The following is a 22,398-nucleotide window of genomic DNA, read 5'->3' as shown; positions in this document are numbered from 1 at the left end:
AGTCCTGATTGGGTTTCCTTTTTCCACATTTTATAATCAAGACACAAAATGTCCGAGGGCAAAACTGTCTCCACAGGTTCACTGCTTGCTGCAATTATTGCACATGTATCTCACAGAGGTGTTATTGATACATATACATTATAGTCATCATAATACACAATAATAGGCAGTAATTGAACAGAAAGATAACTTTCACGTGATAGTTATAAGCAATCCATTAAAAGCATATACAACAGAGCAAATAGGAAAATAATTGTTCTTCCAAAGTCTTATTCAATGTATACTATTTCTACTTAGCTCCTGAGAAAGAAACATATTGGATCTATAAATTAAAAAGGCACTGGTCCCCAATGGGCTTAACATAGACATTGGGGCATTCATTTGAAATACTATGTAGATCAGTGAACATATTTGAGAATCCCTCATGAAATCGATTTTAGCATTTTCTATATTTTTACATTTTAATGCCCAATGGTCTTAAATGTGTACATGATCTAAGAAGAAATGAATTATATAAGTTCATCACCATCAGAGACCTTAGCTCCAACATTCTGCTAATTTTGCGACCTTGCGTTTCCGCTATTTTTGTTTTATCATATATTGCACTCAGTGTGTTTCCAGGTGTTATACATTGTTGTTTAAGTTTATACGAGTTGATGTTTAGATCCATTTATGATCAGAATGTCTTTCCAGATCCAGTCCTAAGGCTATTAAACAGCTATGACCTTGTAATACACAGGCAGTTGCTCAAAGAGCTTACAATTGAATGCACCTACTTGAAGTTAGCCATGCTTTTTTTTTTTTTTTTTTTTGCAATAGCAGCTGTAGTATTTATATTTATATTACTTCCTAAATATTGTACATAACTTTTTTTTTTTTTTTTTTTAATTTCTGTGATGCAAACATTTAGGTAAATATTACCCAAATACAGGGGTGATGAAAAACATGTTCAATTCACTCCAAAAATGTTTCACATTTGCAATAATGAAAAAGTGCAACACTATAAAACAGGGGTAGCCAACTCCAGTCCTCAAGGGCCACCATCAGGTTAGGTTTTAGGAATATCCCCGCTTCCGCACAGGTGGCTCATTCAATGGCCGATATACTTAAAACCTGACCTGTTGGTGGCCCTTGAGGACTGGAGTTGGCCACCCATGCTATACAACTTATGCACACAGACCTGTTTTATTCTTTTGATTACAAATACTACACTAATTATTATCTGTGTGACTACAATATGATATCCCTCGCCTGCTGTAAAACACATTCTCCTGTATATCCCTCTGTGAAACATGATCACTTCCCTTCCTCTAACACACACACACACACACACACACACACTGTCCTTCTTCAAGTCTGTCTACGTGGCAAGGAGGGAGGAGGCTCATCCCTGGGAGTAGGGACAGATCAGCTTCCTACATAGCGGTAAGGAATTACCAGCCATGAACTAATAATAATATTTACATACAAGTTAGTTAACTCTTTACATTTACACCCCAAGTCCTTGAATAAACTGTGACTTTGAACAAGTTCCTATTTCTAATGACAGGACATATTCTGTCATTGGATCAGCAGGGTGGTGTTACAGTATGTGCAGGTAGCTGTACATGAACCGTAACTGCTGCTAAACCACCTTTATTTAATCACATTCCATAAAGGGTAATATTTAAATATGTATACATCATTTTTTTTTTTCAAAACAGTGATAGATTTCAGACTTTAAGACCTTCAAACATGGGACGATATTATAGGATACATTATATGCTCAAACAAGAGCCATCAAGGAAATGGCACACTGTCACATTTGTGATACACACACACACACACACACACACACACACACACACACACACACACACACACACAAAATACTGAGAAAAGAAGAAAGAGAAAAGTGTCCCACTTAAAGCACTCAAGCAAATATAATAATAAAGAAATGTTTATTCAAGGACATGGATACACAAACAAAATACAAAAGTTAAAACAGTCCCCGTGGGATCCCTACAGCTATCAAAAATACATGATATAGAAAAACAATGTTGTGATCCTGAATCTATATATAATAAGAACAGAATATTACTACCCAGGAGAAATAATAAACTCCTGAGATGTATATAATGACCGGCCGGTCAAAAATTGTGTAAGCTGTACGCTGTGATCTTACATATGCTAATTATATTGATTGCCAATACAATATCAATATTTTTTAACTTGCTTGATTTTTTTGACCTTTTCATTTTTGTATCAACAGAATAACATTTTTTTTTTTAATGTGCCAGACACTTTAGTTGCATGGGGAACATAACACCTACAGATACTCCAATATTCCCATCAATTTTAAAGGTATCGTACAAAATTGTATTTTCTTCCCAAGCCTCTAATATTAAACTTGCATTAAGACACAGAATAAAACATTCCATGTAATTATTTGAATGCCCTGTCAACATGTCAAATATCATCTCCTCAAGCACACCATACTGCTGTGCCGAGTGTCATTTAGATCACTTATATTTATTTTTTACAATGTAATTACAACTGAAGGAGTGGGTCAGTAAGTAATTACATAGACTTGAAGCCGGGTTCATACCCCACTGTCCCTTGGGCAAGTCGCTTTATCTCTCTGCGCCTCAGGCACCAACATTTGACCTTTGAGAAAGCGCGTTCCAGCGCGAAACGTACGTCAGGTGACCCAACGGCGTGACGTCACTCCACAGCACCGGTGGATACACTTGCTAGCTACATTGTTGTCGGAGCTCCTGTCTCCCAAACGGGCAGCAAGAAAAGTCAAAGCGTACCGACACGAAGCTAAGTAAAGTGTTTCAAAGTTTCCCCCCTGTGCAACACAGTGTTACCATGTTTCTAATGTGGTCTATTAGGGGTACTATGATTTTTTGTAACAGTGGTTACTGGCAGCAGCTATGATTACTACTGCATGTGTTTTCTATATGCACTGTGGGTGCAACGATACTGATGCATTCACCTATCACCAGCATGTGTTTTTACACTTTATTATACAGTACATACTAATTAAGTGTTTGCCTTTACTTTGAGGATTATACAGCGATATTTATTATTTTCTGTATTTCTCTGTGGTGATCCTACCATATTATTCAGTACACATTTACTTATTATATACTTTTTTAGTGTTTACTGTTTATGTGGTTTAGGAGGCTGTAACTGGATACGGTCTTTGAACCGTGCCTCTGGGCTCTACACATGCATACTTTATGCTAGCCCTTCCTAGGATCCCATCCTCTCATCATGCTGTCTTCATTTATATATGGATTATGCTGCTTACATTTATGTAGGTGATTATTGTTCACCGGTGTGTGTTTGTGTTGTGACCATACGTTGTTATACATTTACACTATTACGTTACACTAGTTTTGGTTGGCCATCTTGGTATTTACTTTTTGCTATTAGATTATATTCCTCTGGACTGGTAGAGGTCATCATAGTACCCTACCGGTTTTTTTTTAGATAATAGTACTGCCATACTGTACGCAGTTACTTATTCCTCTGGAATTAATCTTTATGTACTATAGCCAATATACCATATGGTAATACACATACTAGTGTTCCCTTAGGTCTTCTTCCTTATAAATTCTATGTGGAAGTCTTTTTTGGTATGTCATTAGGGGGTGGTCCAGGACGTTCTTACCACGCCCCTCTATACGGAATTTTTTATTATTGACATTTAATAAATTATTTTTAATTATATCTCAGAATTCATACTTTATCGTTTTGAGTGCATTCATGAGGGAACCTTTCTGTTTGTTTTGTTTATTATCCCCTCATCCCTTTTTGCACCAGATGATATTTCCTACTATATTATTTAACATCTCATTACTTTTAAGCTGATGCGGGAGCTTTCCCTCCCCTTGCTTTTGATACCAACATTTGATTGTAAGCTCTACAGGGCAGGGACTCACGTGTGCCTGCAAAATTATACCTACAGCGCTGTGTACACGGTCAGCGCTATACCTGTAAAAGAATACTTTTAGCAGACTTGTTCATTCTCACTAATCAGTGAAGCTGGCTATTTTGAGTCAGTCTCCCTTATTACTGTGTGAGGTTGCGCTTATAGTGCCGGCGACAGTGACGTCGCGTCAAAACAAATGCATTGTCGCCACCGCGTCCGCTAATAGTAAGCACAGAGCGACAGAGGTTAGTCGCGATCACTGGAAATCATCTCAATTTGATTTTTCCAGCGACCGCAGCCCGACGTCACCGTCACTATAAGCGTAGTTTTGATGCTTGTCTCTCCCCAACTGACATTACTTGGGTCCCTATGAACTGACATTATGATTAAATAACGAAGAATTAAGAATTGTGGGCAGGCAATGTACACAAGCCTCTCCCCCATCGCTTCCCTATATATCCAGCCTCCCCCCGCCTCTCCCCTATATATCCAGTCGCCTCCAGACACTCCCCTATATATCCCGCCGCTTCCCCTATATATCCCGCCTCTCCCCTACACATCCAGCCGCCTCCGCTCAGATGCATATGATATGACGCTTTTCCTACCGGGAGCTTCAACAAGCTTCTCCAAACATCCCGCCCCCTGTCTTGCGTTCGCTCCAATAACGGAGATGGTGTCGCAAGCGATTGGTGCTCCGAGACGTCAATAAGAAAATGTGGGGGAGGGAATCCGCCAATCAGTGAAGGCCACTCCTCTCGCGCATTCCAAAGGGCTTTCCCCTTGAGGTCTTTCGCCTCAAGGAAAATGGCAATTGCAAACTGTGACGTCACCAGAGACTCGCCATTCATCGGAGAGATTAGGTTGTTTTTTTTCTTCTCAATAACTTTATCGATGTTAAACAGTCTCATAGTGCAAACAACCGGCGTGGAAGAGGCGAAGGAAGAAGGGCGGTGACTGGAACGTTAACCCAGTCAGCGCTGGAGAGGATGGCAGAGCTTTGCCAGAAGTGGGGTGCCTGGCTCAGCAGCTCTAACGAAGCGGAGTTGTTAAATGCAGCACAGTATGAGAACAGTGCAGGATTTAACTTCCAGCGTTATTGGCTCCCTGCATGGTTGCAAATCCCTCCTAGCAGTGTAGGGGTTAAGTAAAGGGCATACAGCGTGGCAGTGTGTGTGTGTGTGGGGGGGAATGTATTGACACATCTGGCTGCTGAGCGGTATGTGCACATCAGGGTGAGTTCCCCACAACCACATACATATCTTAGTAAAAAGGTGTTTTATTTATACCAATTGCACATCTTATTTGTTTAAGGAACTTAACCTAGACGTGAAGATGATTTCTGAACCATACATAGCCTTCCAAAGACTCAAATAAGTTCAATTTTTGTTCTTCTGGAAGTCAAAGTGACATTTTTAATGGGAAAGAACTGATTTTAAATCTAGGAGACCATTGATGCTTGGAGTATAATATTTTTGAACGTCTTATATAATGTATCCAAAAATTACATTATAATACTGTTGTGGCCCTTTCACTCCTAATTTTGTTTCCAGATCTGGCACTTTTGGAAAAGCTGCGTCACACCCATCCAGACACTGCAAGAGTTTAGCTACGACTGAAATAACGGGATGTTGAGTCCCTGAGTCCGTTAATAGGGGATGATATAATGACACCATATTTGCATATCATCATCACCAACCACTGTTATAGCTAACGCTATGCTTTTTTTGGGTGGAAACTTGGCTTAACGTTACATTAGTGCTCTCCGTGGATTCAGAGTTACTATTAACGTGACGTTAACTCAGGTTAAATACACTGTATTATGACATATTTGGATATGAAGCTTGACCTTTTTAAGGTATGTGTGCATTTTGTGTATTAAAGCAGCAATGCTGCCTAGAATCAATATTATATATAACAGGATTAAAACTGGAGGGACGGTGGCACAGAGGTGAACCACATTATTGAACCCTAGTTTCCGAGATGGGATTTCAACGGCTGTCCAATAGGAAGCCATGTAGGATGATGTTGTGACTTTCTACTGTCCCATAGGACTAGCGAGATTTTGCCGCCATGTTGTTTCTCATGGACGGAGATTTAAAATCGGTATATTTACCGGTAAGTATCTCAGGAACCGGGGAATCCCCCACGTAGCTGAAAGTAAAGTGGTTCAGCTCCAAAGGACCCCTTAATTACAACACACACAAAAAAGTGTACCTGGGGCAATCGAATAAGGTTTAATTAAAGTGTCTTTCTTTACTGTAGTCAAAATGTCCACTGAAACAAATAAAGCAGAAGAGGGTAACACAGAGACAGAACTGGAAAAGATTCCAAACCTTGTGTTGTTTGCCAATGAAAAATCGGCCCTGGAAGAAAATCTAGAGAGTGGGCCAAGGGAGACGCATAAGCAAGAGACGCCTGATGCTGGACCTCCCTTGAACCATGAAGCATCAGCTTCTGAGCCCTGGGAAGAAGAAAAGGAGCACAAGCGCGAGACGCCTGATGCTGGACCTCCCTTGAAGCATGAAGCATCAGCTTCTGAGCCCTGGGAAGAAGAAAAGGAGCACAAGCGCGAGACGCCTGATGCTGGACCTTCCTTGAAGCATGAAGCATCAGCTTCTGAGCCCTGGGAAGGAGACAGCACCACTAAGCCACTAGAATGTTGTGACTCTGTCAGCCTGGAACCAGAACCTGAAGCCGGAGTGACACAGCAGGAGAATAATAATCGGGTATGTAATCATGTATTTATTCCATCTATATTTCCATTATCATGCAAAATAACATTATTTTAAATTGCTTTTCAATTAGTAAGTAGGAAGTGTGTTTATGATATACAAAAAAAAGAAAGGCGTTGTGTGTGCCGTGCGTTCTAAGTGAAACTTCTTTGTTTTGTCACAGAAATTGTATTTTGATTTTGATGATTTTGATTGAATGGAAGTTTTTTGAAAGTATAATTTTTTTTTATTGCTGTGAGATTAGGCAGCGGGGCGCCCGCGCACGCTCACGCCTTGCTTCCGTTACGCATTTTCATCCCCATGAAGGAGTTTTTCTCCTGTGAGAATTTAGGTAGGTGCCAGCATATAAATTTCACTTCAAAAAAGTGTTGGGAGACTTGTGTCTGTATACACATGCACACAGTGTACATACTCACAGCGTGAGATATACATATAAACACATACATACATGAAATTACATATACAAAAACTTTGATGCTATAGTATGCCAGAAAATGGGATTTCTAAATATGTCACTTGATGTATGTGGGGACAGGTACATGTAAGTGAAGTGCATTTGAGCGCGTGTATATGTGTGTGTGTATGTGTATATAGCTATATATCTGTGTGTATATTGTATATGTGTGTGTGGCCGCTGCTCTCATATCCCAGCACCTCCCCTGGTCCTCGCTCTTCCTCTTCTCCTTCCTCCCCCCCCCCATCCTCCTCGGCTCTTTGTTTCTTCTGTGCCTGTGGATGCGCAAGCTCATGAGCGTGAGCGACAGTCGCTTCTGTGCAGGCGCGGCCAGCAGCATCCAATTACGTCACTTCCGTTACACATTTTCGTTCCCAATGAAGGACATTTTGTCCCATGAGAATGTACTAGGTGCAAGCACTTCAAAAAATGTCTAGAGGCAGCCAACATTAGAAGAATCTGGGTGTCCATTTGTCCGTAAATGTAACTTTGTCGTTTGCCGCCAGAGCCTGGCAAAAATGAAAATACCGGTGTGTGTGTGTCAGCAAAAGAAAGCCGCACAATCCTCTCCTGATGGCATTGCAGCTTTCTATTGGCCGCAGGAGCCACGGCTGACCCCGCAGGCTGTGCTGTTCTATAAAGACCTGTTGGTCGAAACGTCGTGTGGCACAATAAATTCATTATCTTGAAATCCGTGGAGCGCTGGATCTCTCTTTTTTCCTCAGTGTACTTTGGAATTTCCTGGCAGGTACTTCCTTGAACCAGCAGCACCGGTAAACTGTATGTATTTATATATTGTGGTGTGCAGCCTTAACCCCCCTTTACATTGTTCTTTAATGAAGACAATGCAAGGAGCGCAAACAAAACGTGCACAAGGGTATAGATAAAGTGATATACAGGGAATAGTCCTCCTCAGTGCTGCCTCTAAGATACGATCTCCAGTACCGTGTAACTGTGTGAACCGGACAAACAAGGCGCAAATGAGTGAGGTAATAATCAAAGTGCAGGGCTCAAATCTGAAATATAGCACTCACGGACAGATATACAATGCCTAATCACCTTATGCAGTAGACCAGGGGGGCGCAAACTTTTTTCCCTGCGCCCCCCTGCCGGCTGTCCCCTCACTTCCGCGCCCCCCTCCCAACCCCAACTTACACGCGCTCCGGCGTAATGACGTCACGTTGCCATAGCAACGTGACGTCACATGACCTCGCAGCGTCATTTTGGCGCCGCGTTGCCATGGCGACACAGGGAGGAAGCCGCCGGAGCCACGGTAAGTTAGGTTTACAGAGGCCCTGCAGCTCCCCCGAGTGCCTTCGGGAAGCGCGCGGGGCCTCTGTAAACCCCGCGCCCCCCGTCGGCAGTGTCGCGCCCCCCCTGGGGGTCGCGCCCCACAGTTTGCGCACCGCTGCAGTAGACAATGGTGGTCGATGGAACTGCAAGCTGGAAATTTCCTTAAAAAGAAAGCATGGCATAACATCGTTTAATTAAAGACAGAACAAGGAATATAAGGAATCAACTCGCACTCTCCCCGTCTATCAGGTGCAGTAAGTGTATTAGTGTACACTTATACCACTCGGGACAGTCCAGGAACCAGAGCATAAATTCCTCGTTGCCGGTGCGGTGATCTCCGCATCTGCGTGTGGAGTCCCAAGGTGGAGTCTGGCTGGCTGGTACGGTGTCCGCCTTTAATCTACCGGCAACTGAGAGTTACCAGCAAGAAAAAATTCTACATAAAGAAATAAATTATTGAGCAGCACAAAAAAAATATAACGGGTGGGGAAGGAATTTACAAATTCCCAAAATGGCACAGATGTAGCCCGTCTCTATCTTCAGAGACCTTGCCTGCTGCGGCATTGCTGCGGAGGGCCTATGCTTCCGGATCGGCCCCGCCCCCCACACAGCGTTAATCCTCCACTGGGGCAGCTGCGGTTCTCATTCTTGCAGCTTGTGCCAGAGACAGCCGCGCTGGCTACATCTGTATCTGTGCCCTATCTGCTTACCTACCTTTTACTTGATAGTAAGATACCCATTATCAGAGCTTTGCGAATCTCTTCTGTCCCAATAGCTACCACAGAGATGTAACAGATCTTTATACACGTCGATAAAACTTTCTAACTCAGTATACTTTTTCTATTATTTTTCTTAGGATTCAGATTCTCCTACGAAAGGAAGCACGTGGGGGACATGGGGGACATGGGGCAAGTCCCTTTTGTCATCAGCTAGTGCAACAGTAGGTGAGTATTGACCTAAACAAAATCTTTGGGTCATTGAGAGTGATGGCTCTGGGTCTATTTTTGTGTCGAGGACCACCGTACTATTTATTGTTTCACAGCCCGGTTCTCCAGTATTTTAAATATATACTGATACCATTTCCCTGATACCAGGGAAAAGAGAAAACTGTGTTCCTGAGTCTTTGCAGACCAGCTGTGGTCCCTTTGCCAAAGTTTGGGAAACTATGCAGCTTTATTTACTAAATCAAAGTCAGTTACACCATTCCTTTAGTGACTGCGTTAGTATGTGGTCTCCTGAATAAGCCTGCCAGAGCTCTTCATTGGATGTTGCAGTGTTCCACGCTGGTTGGTGAAGTCCTCTATGTGAGATGTTCTAGCAATATTCAAGGCTTTACATTTTAAAGTGCAATCTCTCTAAAGTAGTTTTTGGGAGACATAATCGCCATCCAGTTTTTATTTTTAGGTTACTTCTCCTTTCTCAAATGGGAAGTATTGAATAATGAGGTAAAAGACAATTATTGAAGCCAGCTAATTTTGTTCTGTCCCCCATTTGCAGCAGATATCTCAGGAGCGATAACGAAAGGTTTAAAACATATTGTGTTTCATAAAAATGTCTAAAAACCAAAGAAAATATTTAGCATATAATGGCTGGTAGAAGTGTTTCCTAGGGAAATCATTGGGTGAAAATGAATAAGATAATATTTGTGGTTAATATGCAGGTCACGGATTATCAGCAGTAAAGGAAAAAGCAGGCGCCACATTGCGAATCGGAAATTCCACGTCCGATGAAGGTTCTGTTGCTGATGCACCTGAAAGTGTTGAGCAAGGTGAGGTTCTGTTTTATGCCACGATCTGTCTGCCCCTACACATATTACAAATATTGGCCCGCATATCAACACGGGTAGAGCACATTTGGCCTATTCATAAGCCTTATAGTTTTGCGCTGTTTAGTAAATGTGGCCCTCTATGCATTTACACAGCTAGCCGTGTGTGATAGCCATTGTAATCCTAAATGGCCATTCAAATAAATAGGAAAGAGAACAGAATAAAGAAGCACTCACAGTAACAGCAGGTATCTTGCCACAGGTGCATGGTGCTCCAATCAAGGAGAATAATGCTAAAGATCAAATGACACTCCTTTGGGCTTAGAAATAGCACATTTATTATATAGCAACAAATATCCATCTTTAGGTCCCACTATCAGATTTTTTTTCTTAACAAAAGTTTCAAAAAATATTGATATTTTTGAAGTGAAACTTCTTTAGTGGCACCTCTTATGGGATAAAACTGGATGGATGTGGGGCGAAATGTGAAACGGAAGTGACGTCACGTAATGGACGCCGCTCCGCTCATACCGCCCCTGTCACATGTTAGCGATAGCCGCCGGCGCCGCTCCTAATCGCTCCTAATCACCCTGCACACCCCCCCCCACCCTGAGCCCCACACCCCCCACACACCGTGACATATGCGGCGGCGATAGCCGCCGCTCCTAACGGCCGCTGCCATGCCGCGCAGCCTCTCTCCTCCCTACCTCCGCTTTCCTGCGTCCCGCTGACTGAGCGCCGCCGGGGTCAGAGGAGGAGCCCAGGGATCATGGAGGGTAACCGGGAGGAAGCAGAGCGGTGTGTGCGGATCGGGCGGGCAGCGCTGGAGGCCGGAGATTGGAAGAGAGAGCCCGGCGCTTCCTGAGTGTGAGGGCATTTGTGGGTGAAGGGGGAGGGAGCTGCTTACCTTATGGCAGACCGCAGCAGCTCCCTCCCGCAGCCCGAGCCGAGGGGAGGGGGGGAGGAAGGGGAAGAGTAGCGTGTCCCGGGTGCCTTCGCTCAAGCCACGCCCTCCCGCTGACTGAGGGAGCGGGGCCTGATTAGCCTCACGGAGCAGAGCAGGCGGAGGCCGGCGTTCTGCTCTGCCGCCGTGATCTGATGTGCAGGGGTGAGGGGAGGTGATGTGAGGTGAGGTGGTGCAGGGGGGGGATGTAAGGTGCAGGGGGGGTGATGTAAGGTGCAGGGGGGGGATATGTGATGTGCAGGGGGGGATATGTGATGTGCAGGGGGGGATGTGTGATGTGCAGGGTGGGATGTGTGATGTGCAGGGGGGGATGTGTGATGTGCAGGGGGGATGTGTGATGTGCAGGGGGGATGTGTGATGTGCAAGGGGATATATAAGGTGAAGGAGGGTGATGTGCAGGAGGGGTGATGTGCAGGAGGGGTGATGTGCAGGAGGGGTGATGTGCAGGAGGGGTGATGTGGAGGAGGGGTGATGTGCAGGAGGGGTGATGTGCAGGAGGGGTGATGTGGAGGAGGGGTGATGTGCAGGAGGGGTGATGTGCAGGAGGGGTGATGTGCAAGGGGATATGTAAGGTCACACTCAGTCACAGTCGCACGCTCGGTCACACGCGCGCACACTCGGTCACACGCGCACACACTCGGTCACACGCGCGCACACTCGGTCACACGTGCGCACACTCGGTCACACGTGCGCACACTCGGTCACACGCGCGCACACTCGGTCACACGCGTGCACACTCGGTCACACGCGCGCACACTTGGTCACACGCGCGCACACTCGGTCACACGCACGCACTCGTTCACACGCGCGCACTCTCGGTCACACGCGCGCACACTCGGTCACACGCGAACAATCAGTGCAAATAGCTAATACAGGGGATGTGTGCCGAGCACGCGCATTCTGTCAAATTTATTTGCGTTTTGTCAATGAACTTGTATTTTGATTTTTAATTAAAACATCACCAACACAAATACAATTTCTGTGACAAAAGTCAAAGAAGTTTCACTTACTATGCGCGTGCACAGCACACACAGCTTTTTTTGCTATATAATACATTTGTCCCTTTCTAATCCCACTGGAGGGCTGTTTGATCTTTTTCATCTTTGGCATTCAAAGAAATAGCAATGAACAGTCTCTAATTACTATTGTACTTCAGGGTGTACTTGCAGGGGTGCGCAAACTTTTTAGTCTGTGCTCCCCAGCCCCCCTTCTTGTGCCCCCCCCCCCATACCTTGTCACTGGCGTTTCTGACGTCATGTTGCCATTGCGACGCTTTGCTAGAAGCCGCCGCAAATCAGGTAAGGGAGTTACAGATGGCTTGCGCGATTCTCCGGTATTTCATTTAAATGCTTTGGGGAAGAGCGCGGGGCCTCTGTAAGCACCGCCCCCCAGTTTGCGCACCTCTGCTTTAGTGTATAAGACCCTTGGTGCTATAAATGAAGTATGTTCTGTGGGGATTTTTACATGTTGGTAATGCCAGGCAAATAACGATGCACAAATTAAACTTTTGCACAAGCTGAATTTGAGAAACATTTGATTCAAAACTGCTCTGCCGTCCCAACAATCAAAGCAGAATTTAATGCAAAATCCTGTGCATTTTTTTTATTTTATAAATCAGTTCAGTAATATTATATGATACTTACTGCTTAAAAAAAAAACTCTTAATGCCATTTTTTGAGTTTTAATATAGTGAGCACCCGTTGGTTGCTATAGCAGATTATAGCGCACCTCCCCAGCAGTGCAAGATCTATAGCAACAAACTATCACAAAAATGGAAAACGTGTTGCGATGTTCCCAGCAGGAGACTGGCTGAGGTGAAAGCGGTAACAATAGACAATGTTACTCGCAGTAGTCACCAAACAATAGCGTACACATCAACAAGTACTGGCTGTTCTACTTCAAACCAATCTCATGAGATGGGACCTCCTGGTTTTGCAATGACTATCATTAAAATTAATAGCAGAATGTAAAAACAGCAGAAGTGTAAACAAATATATTGAATACAAGTTGTAAGAAAAAAATAGTTAAATAGTAAACATTAAATACATAAAAAGTAATATTTAAAAAAAAAAAAAAACTAAACAAAAATATACTTACAGTAACATGACAACTAATACCCAACTTTTTGTGGTTGACATGTTTTAGATTACATACTGTAGCCCTTTGTCATATTTACTGTATTTTGTTATGTTTACTATTTTGATTGCTTTTTGTTAACATTCATATGAAATATATTCTTTGATACTTTTTCTATATATCATGGTAGCCGGTTTTTAATCGATAAGACCTTTTAGTTTGGGTTCATCTTGAATGTCCCATGTGTGCATTCTACTAGTATGTGTGTACAGTAGCTGTACTGTGGGGTTGTGCTTAGGGGATTTGGTTTTACCCCACTTTTTCTTTTCCCTGGTACTCCTGCAGGGACAAGTATTTTATGATTTGTTGTTTAACTATTATCATTAAAATAAAAACAAACCCCAAGGTGATACATAAGGTTATAGTAACTGTTCCTCTGTTGAAAAAGTAGAAGGAACTTCAGAGCAAGAGGATTGCACTACGGAACAGCCATCAGCGTCTTCTTCAGGCTCTCGCAGTGTGTTGTCAACTATAACCAACGTTGTACAGAACACCGTAAGTAATTCAGCCTGCCCTATCCACAATGCTGGAATAGATCACAGAGGTTCCACATTCATGTCACATGGAACCTCTCCCAAATGAATTGTACATTGCATTCCATTTCACAAGTGGACATATCTTCTGTACATAGGAAGTAACGACAGAGAGAAGGTGCCGTTACAATTATAAGTTTGGATTCCAAATTTAGGTTTGAACTGAAAACGCAGAAAAAATATCACTGACTGATCATCTTGGACTTCCGGTTAAAACGGATAAGCATAATTTCCTATGGAGTTCCACCTCGTGTCGCAGCCCAGCTTCAAGTGGGAGACAAAGGCAACACATGGGGAGTGTAGAAACTAAACAAAGTGCTCCTATAAGCGCTACATTGAAATGTGTGTCAATTGTCAAAAAATACAATGAAAACACTGTAAAATACATTTTAAAAATGAACATTGAGTTTATATTAAAAAAAACACAGAAAACCAGAACACAACAAAAGAATAAACTATGTAAAGACCCCACAGAAAAGGAGATCATATTTAGTGCACTCCAAATCTGTGTATGAATAGATATTACAATGAATATTTCATTGAATGAATTTAAAAAAGAGGAGACATTCAACTGTGCTCATGATAGAGTTGCTAAAGTAGAAAACATGAAGCAAACACAAGGTGCAACATAGACCAACATGCGATCATTTAATCGTAATGATGAACAAGCTGAAAACAAAGCCAAATGACGAAAACGTCCCAATTCCACCTCCATCCATTACATGGGCTTACACATAGCCATTGCTGTTATGACTTAAAGCTGCAGTTCAGTCAATATCCTGCATGTTTGTTTTTTTTAATAAATCAGTTCTGTAGTAAGAAAAAATACTTTTAGCATTTTCTGTTTTTAAAAAAACAACTTTGAAAGACCAATTTTCTTGTATTCTATTTTAACAGCCATTTGCTAAGGCACTGCCCCTTCATGTCCTGTCACAAGCCCTGGCACACCCCTTTGTCAGCCCTGCCCCCCCTCTAGCACTTGTCAATGCAGGAATGCTCGTGAATATTCATGAGCTTCCACTGCCAGTCAAGCAGATTATAAACAAATGCCAGCTTTTAATATGTCACCAAATTTCGACCTATCAATACATGGAAAACGAATTGAGCTGCAGCTATACAGTTCTTTAGGTAATTAGAGATTGCACACATGAAACTATTGAAGTAAAAAAATAAATGTAAAAAAAAAAAAAAAAAAAGACTGAACTGCAGCTTTAATATGTTAAGGAAGTGATTAAATCCAGCACAAAATACAACAAAAAATCATAATGTTTCAGATATGTTGTCAACTGCAGCAAACAAAAGACAAAAGTACTTTCTACCTGTTTAGAATATTGCAAACATGCTTTTCAGAGGACATTATAAATAATATTTATTTGTGTCAAATGTAAATGTCTTCACTGACATTTCTGCCAAATCAATCACTGAATTTACAGACTAGAGCTCCTAACATCTGACATGGCTGAAGTTTCGAGATGCAGGAAGTAGCATCTTAATGTAGATACCCATTATAACAACTAAATATAGAGGTATAGTATCGAACACGTGATGGCCATTCTAAATCGTTGTAACACAAATCAAACCAAACTGTTTGCATAGCTTAGTTAATATGGTCACAGGAATTCATGTTTATTTTACCCTCTAAGGCAGCTGCTTATAATAAAGTGAAAAGAAGAAGGGAATGTAGCGCCAAACACTAGCTAATACAACTCAGGAAAATAGTGCAAATAATGCCAATATTAAAGTGTAAACAGTTACACATGTGAAGAATAATCAAAACAGTGTGATTAAGTGGTAGACAGTGCCGTATAAAGATAAAAGTCCAGATTTATACTTAAGTCTCGCTGCTAGAGTCCAATATGAGGGAGTTCCACATCCCCCCAATAGAAACGAAGGAAAAAAGTAACGGCATCCAGGGCATTGACTCAGCCCATCGGAAGTGGATATGTGAAAGACAAAGTGAGAGTATTTGCACACAAAACTTTGCGCACCCCTGCATGAAGCACAGGAGAACGCCCCTATGCTATTTAGCGGTTACCATTAAGTGGGATTTCACCTGAACTTTTCTGGAAATGTATATATAATATCTCCCCTTACGTGTGGTAAATTTTCCTATTTTAATCCACACGATTGGAGTATGGGACAAGAAGGAAGGCACCCCATGATGCTACAACATGGCTCAAATTATCTATTAAACGCACAATGTTGGGGATCTGTTCACCAAAGTGGATAATTGGGATTCCCAATTGTGTGCAAATACTCTCACATTGTTTTTCTCTTGTCTTTCACATATCCACTTCCGATGGGCTGAGCCTGCGCGCCGGAGGATGTTTCTTTTTTCCTTTATAATAAAGTGAAATAGCTCGCAAAAATTAATTTAGCAAGAATTAGGCAACTGCTTAAATTGTATTTCATGTACCATTACGCCATGTCGAACCACATACTACGGTTAATCAGTTCAGTAGTTGCACAGTTGGTTCAATATTAGCATAGTACATTCTTGATCCAGTTTCTTGCACTTTTGTTTAGATCCTTTAGACGGATGGCTTTATGCAACGTGAGATCTGGAGGATTCTGTATGTATCAGACACATGTCCGCCTGGCCCGCAAAATTAGATTCTTCCAAGTATGTGCAAGGAAACTTGACCCTTTCATTCAAACAGGATAGGAAAAATAAGTTTCCCTGTGGGCAGCACTCGTTGTATTCAAAAATGAAATGGTGATAAATTTAAAATTAAAATACTTTAATTATATTTTGTTAAAATAAGTGTCAAAATCGTTGAAATAAATGGACAACTGACTGTGGTAACACAACACAAAAAACAGACAAAAATATACAATACTACAACTGAGATCCAGGGGGGGAGGTGGAATTCCCACCTAATTGCTAATTAGCAGAGATGAACAATCAAAGACAAAATAGTCAACCCCCTAGTTCAGCAATGACAAGGTTAAAAAGCCTGTAAGATAGATACAGGTGACGGTGGACTAACCATGCAAAAGTATATGGCAATATGCAATACAAAATGGGTAACAATAGAGTGAAAACTCACTAATAGTAGTTGGATAGCCTACAGTGTTGAGAAGACTATGGTTGTGAGGGGTCCCTAAATAAAGGGTTTCAGCAAGCCTAGCTATGGATAGATATGGTTGATAGGCAATGTGTTCACAAATAGTGTGCACGAGAGCTCACAAAGTGTGGTGCTTAGCTCTGGGGCACGGATCTAGTCCGTATCCAGTTATAGCCCCCTAGTTCAAATGTGCCACTTTAACACGCTTGCTGTTACCTCACAATATACAGTAACCCGTCAGTAGCTGTCATTAGCTAAGTGCACAAGAGCTTACAAAATATAGTATTCAGCTCTGGGGCACGGATCTAGTCCGTATCAAGTTATGGCCCCCTAGTTCAAATGTGCCACTGTAGCAAATAAAATGACAGACTGTGATTTCATAGTGAGCAAACACATACAAATGAGCCGAGGGGAGAAGGGATACATGCAATGATACAATTATCAACAGCAGTTACACCTGCGCGCTCAGGGTAAGGTAAATAAATAAATACCGCACCTCTCTCGGTTTAACTGGGCCCTCGCGCGCATACCGGCACTTGAAAGTGCCTCTCACCCTCTGCCCGGCATGGAGACGTCATCACGTGCTGACGTCTCCATGCCGGGCAGAGGGTGAGAGGCACTTTCAAGTGCCGGTATGCGCGCGAGGGCCCAGTTAAACCGAGAGAGGTGCGGTATTTATTTATTTACCTTACCCTGAGCGCGCAGGTGTAACTGCTGTTGATAATTGTATCATTGCATGTATCCCTTCTCCCCTCGGCTCATTTGTATGTGTTTGCTGACTATGAAATCACAGTCTGTCATTTTATTTGCTACAGTGGCACATTTGAACTAGGGGGCCATAACTTGATACGGACTAGATCCGTGCCCCAGAGCTGAATACTATATTTGTAAGCTCTTGTGCACTTAGCTAATGACAGCTACTGACGGGTTACTGTATATTGTGAGGTAACAGCAAGCGAGTTAAAGTGGCACATTTGAACTAGGGGGCTATAACTGGATACGGACTAGATCCGTGCCCCAGAGCTAAGCACCACACTTTGTGAGCTCTCGTGCACACTATTTATGAACACATTGCCTATCAACCATATCTATCCATAGCTAGGCTTGCTGAAACCCTTTATTTAGGGACCCCTCACAACCATAGTCTTCTCAACACTGTAGGCTATCCAACAACTATTAGTGAGTTTTCACTCTATTGTTACCCATTTTGTATTGCATATTGCCATATACTTTTGCATGGTTAGTCCACCGTCACCTGTATCTATCTTACAGGCTTTTTAACCTTGTCATTGCTGAACTAGGGGTTGACTATTTTGTCTTTGATTGTTCATCTCTGCTAATTAGCAATTAGGTGGGAATTCCACCTCCCCCCCTGGATCTCAGTTGTAGTATTGTATATTTTTGTCTGTTTTTTGTGTTGTGTTACCACAGTCAGTTGTCCATTTATTTCAACGATTTTGACACTTATTTTAACAAAATATAATTAAAGTATTTTAATTTTAAATTTATCACCATTTCATTTTTGCATACAATGAGTGCTGCACACAGGGTGTCTTTTGTTTTTTAGTTACAATTCTGTTCTCTCCCCTTATTGCACCGTTGTCGATTTTACTTTATTATAGGCTGATGCGAGGGTTTCTACCCCTTCCCCTTTCCCCATTGTTGTAGGAAAAATAAGTACATGTACTTTGGAATATTAACACTGTTCTCTGTTTTTTATTCCTATGCTCCATTCTTTACTACTTGTTAATCATTTATACATAGCTTCAAACCAGATCAAAAGAGAATTGGTAGTTTATTTCATTAATGGCCTTTTATATATTCACTTACCAATATGAAATGTATTCTGTTTTACACGATAACATTCCAACGTACAGTGTGGACCACTGATTGCAGTTCATTGTCTATGTATAGGGTAAAACTGTTCTGACTGGTGGTCTAGGTGCATTGGAGTTTATTGGTAAGAAGACCATGAACGTGCTGGCAGAAAGTGACCCTGGATTTAAAAGAACTAAAATACTAATGCAGCGGACGGTTTCCTTATCACAGGTAGGAACTATTATTAAGCAAGGCATAAAGAAAAATTAAATATGGATAAGAAGACATTGTGGAAAATACATACATTATTTATAATCTCGCACAGGACAGGCAGTAAGAGTGCAACCCGATGTTTAAATGCTATTTTATTTATGTAAATGTTTTTCTCATGCATTTGACAGTGAAACTTGATCTGGCACAAGCTAATTAAAAAATAAAACTGTTAAATAATACATTCTTAAATAAAAGTCTACAATTTAGAAGAGTGTAAAATGCAGGGTGCCGTTGAGAGGGGCAGGGGTGAGGATATTTCATCCTATACACTAATCATGGTGCAGAATTTTCCTTCACGTGCACGTCTGACTTTTTTTTTTACATACATTTATAGTACATCCAATTTTGATTTCGGACGAAATACCTATTACAGTACTCTATTAATTGTGCATAACTTTTTTGTATTATTTTATGGCTGTGTTTGCACCGACGAGTTAAAATATTATAAAGTCATCGATGAGACATTTTCATTCTCAAATGTGTACAGATTCAGTATCCCTGGCTCCCTCACTGAAACTTTCACCCAACTACGCCCCTAGTTATTTATTTATAAAAAACGTTTTACCAGGAAGTAATACGTTGAGAGTTTCCTCTCGTTTTCACATATGTCCTGGGCACAGCGTTATGATGACAAATACATGGTTACAAACACAGTTACATCCATGTTTAAACACCCATTTCTTAGGCATACATATAGTTAACATTTGATTGAAACTATTGGCATATCTCCCACAATATAATTTTTTTCCTACCTACCAATAAATATATACAGGCATACCCCGCTTTAAGGACACTCACTTTAAGTACACTCGCGAGTAAGTACATGTCGCCCAATAGGAAAACGGCAGCTCACGCATGCGCCTGTCAGCACGTCCTGAACAGCAATACCGGCTCCCTACCTGTACCGAAGCTGTGAGCAAGCGGGGAGACTATAGAGCCTGTTACAAATGCCTTATTTATATCAATTATGCACGTATATGACGTTTGCAGTACAGTACAGGCATCGATAAGTGGAAAAAAGGTAGTGCTTCACTTTAAGTACATTTTCGCTTTACATACATGCTCCGGTCCCATTGCGTACGTTAATGCGGGGTATGCCTGTATATTTTTAAATATGGATCCAACTATGTACGCAGCAGTATTTTAGTTAAAAGGCCAGGCATCATAGTAAATACAAGTATCAATCCTCTGTCCCATACACCATACAATCTATTGGAAGCTGTGGGAAACATACACACGTATTTGGTGCAGGCGGAGGTGCATTATGAATCTCCATGCAAAGCAGAAGAAATATTTGTGCCTGGCAAAGTTTGGCTGGAGTGGTTGTATCCAATACTATTAAAATACTTCTATGAAGAGGTGGATTTTCATTTGCAAGCAGTTCTGCATAACTGTTGCTATCAGTGAGTTTTTGAGACATAACAAGTCTCCTCTTCTACGTTTCGAGTACGCCCAGTAAAAGGTGACACGGTGAGCAAGTTCGTTTTTCATGCTGCAAAGACAGAAAAATCATTTGTTACTAGGGTTGCCATATTTAATGTTTTTTTTTTTTTTTTAAATACCGGATGCCAAAATCCAGACATTTCCTATATGTTTTCTTGACAAACACACAGCCCTCCTCACAGCCCCTCTCTTTCTCCTCCTCACAGCCCCTCTCGTCCTCCTCCTCCTCACAGCCACCACCTTCCTCCTCGCAGCCCCTCCACCCCCATTCACCTCTCAGCCCCCCCTCCTCCTATACCTCTCAGGCCCTCCCTCCCTGCTGAAAGTGCACTGTGCAGAACTTGCCTGTAGAGTGGAGCCCGTTCTGGCGGCAGACAATTCCGGGACGAAGGTTCAGCGATAGGAAGAGAAGGATGGCAGCGAGGCGGAGGACTATGGCAGCAACGGCAGCAGAGGGCAGTGGTGGTGCCCGCCCCAGAAGTCAATTACAAATGTCCGGGAAATACTGCTGGGGCAGGCTCCACCACTGCCCTCTGCTGCCACCGCCATGGTCGTCCTCCGCAGCCACACCACTGCCACCCTTCTCCTACTGTCATTACCAATTCATTCAAATAAGGGACACTCCAGTATATACGGGATGTCTGGCAATCCTATTTTAGTTGGATATTGTTTTGCAAGACCAACTCGTTGGCTATGAAAAGTAGTACAGAGCGTATCTTTTGCAGATGCTGAGGGAAGCTAAAGATAGAGAAAAGGAGAGGTTGGCTCAGCAGGTCACAGAGGAGAGGACCGCACACTATGGATTGCTCTTTGATGAGTACCAGGGACTGTCACATCTGGAGGCTCTTGAAATACTTTCCAATGAAAGTGAAACCAAGGTATTTTACAGTACATTTTGTAGTCCTACAGACAGGCCAGTCACCAGCTTGTATGGCGCCCAGGACACCAATGTAACCCAAGGCCCCGCATTAATGAGCGGGTGTGTTGCCCTGCCTAGAGATCTGTGTTCGGCAAAAGAAATTGTACTTTTTGTTTTTCAGATTTGGGATTTATAAACATTTGTTCCGCTTTCACGTCTTGTGCTAGTATACGGAAGCATGGTAGTTTGCGAGGAAAATCACCAAGTTTGCCCAACGGGCATATGGTTATGGGAAAGTTGCTTTCAGCTACTTTTTTGCAAATTCTTACCAGTTCGCCACTTTTTTTGCTCGCAGCGAAGGTCCAAAGTTTGCTATATTCACAAACACGGGAGAAGCAGTCAGCCAAATCTCAGTAGTTGCTTTCTCCACAAGTTCTTTTTACCCTATTAAGTTCAGGAAAGAGCAGAATAAGTGCCACATTTACTGAGCAGTGTTAACACAAAGTACCTAATGCCTCTTTTAATTGGGTTGTATAGTTGAGATCATTTTAAATTTCCAAAGTGTGGCCTGTGCTGTGCATAGAATAAAACAAAAAAATCCTATCGCCAATGTCTTACATTATTAACTATGTAAATTACATTTCTTTAGGTTCAGTCATTTTTAGCAACACTGGAAGATAAAGAGTTGGACTGTTTAAAAGCGGATCTTATTGCAATCAAAGAAATCTTCCTCCAGAAAGATTTTGATAATGAAGTAGAGCAGGATGAAAAAGGTAAGGTTAAATCTAGTAGTGTATTTCTCAGTAATTGAGACAGATCTCTTTATTAGACTTTAGGCCTCAAAAAATAAAAATATATATATATATATATATATATAATCACCACATTTATTAAGGTTATGGTGGGTAAAAAAAGTGACAAAAACTCTCCACAGTATAGCATATAGCAACTGTAAATATTCCTGTATATTCATTTGCATGTCTTAGACAGGTCTGCAACCCTGTCTTTCACCATTATCGCCCAGCACACAGCACTTCCACTGCAGCAAGGGATTCTGGGAAATGACATGCAAATGAGCACACAGTGCCACCTCTTATGGGAGCTTGAGATAAAAGGTGGCACTGTGTGCTCATTTGCA

General features: G+C 42.0%; 2 protein-coding genes across 8 annotated transcripts in view; one reads left to right on the top strand and one right to left on the bottom strand.

The window, feature by feature from the left end:
* LOC142464401 (toll-like receptor 6) overlaps positions 1–4,648 on the bottom strand; it is a 37,996-nt gene extending 33,348 nt beyond the window's left edge. Inside the window, exon 1 of one of the 2 annotated variants that reach the window (XM_075567868.1) lies at positions 4,528–4,648. The gene's annotated coding sequence lies outside the window, so the exon portion shown is untranslated. The remainder of the gene's footprint in view (positions 1–4,527) is intronic. The other variant, XM_075567870.1, reaches the window with a different exon arrangement.
* Positions 1,322–22,398, top strand: part of FAM114A1 (family with sequence similarity 114 member A1) — a 33,998-nt gene continuing 12,921 nt past the window's right edge. The window contains exons 1-8 of one of the 6 annotated variants that reach the window (XM_075567875.1): positions 1,322–1,425; positions 6,185–6,648; positions 9,258–9,345; positions 10,062–10,169; positions 13,655–13,761; positions 18,782–18,916; positions 21,127–21,279; positions 21,910–22,033. In XM_075567875.1, the coding sequence (XP_075423990.1) occupies positions 6,190–6,648; positions 9,258–9,345; positions 10,062–10,169; positions 13,655–13,761; positions 18,782–18,916; positions 21,127–21,279; positions 21,910–22,033 (1,174 nt within the window). In that variant the 5' untranslated portion in view covers positions 1,322–1,425; positions 6,185–6,189. Of the gene's footprint in view, positions 1,426–4,607; positions 4,783–4,821; positions 5,155–5,188; positions 6,038–6,184; positions 6,649–9,257; positions 9,346–10,061; positions 10,170–13,654; positions 13,762–18,781; positions 18,917–21,126; positions 21,280–21,909; positions 22,034–22,398 lie in introns of those variants that run through there. The other 5 variants (XM_075567888.1, XM_075567880.1, XM_075567874.1 and 2 more) reach the window with 5 other exon arrangements.

Source organism: Ascaphus truei, chromosome 1 (assembly GCF_040206685.1).
Source record: "Ascaphus truei isolate aAscTru1 chromosome 1, aAscTru1.hap1, whole genome shotgun sequence".
Lineage (NCBI taxonomy): Eukaryota > Metazoa > Chordata > Amphibia > Anura > Ascaphidae > Ascaphus > Ascaphus truei.
This window is presented reverse-complemented; position numbering and strand designations above follow the sequence as displayed.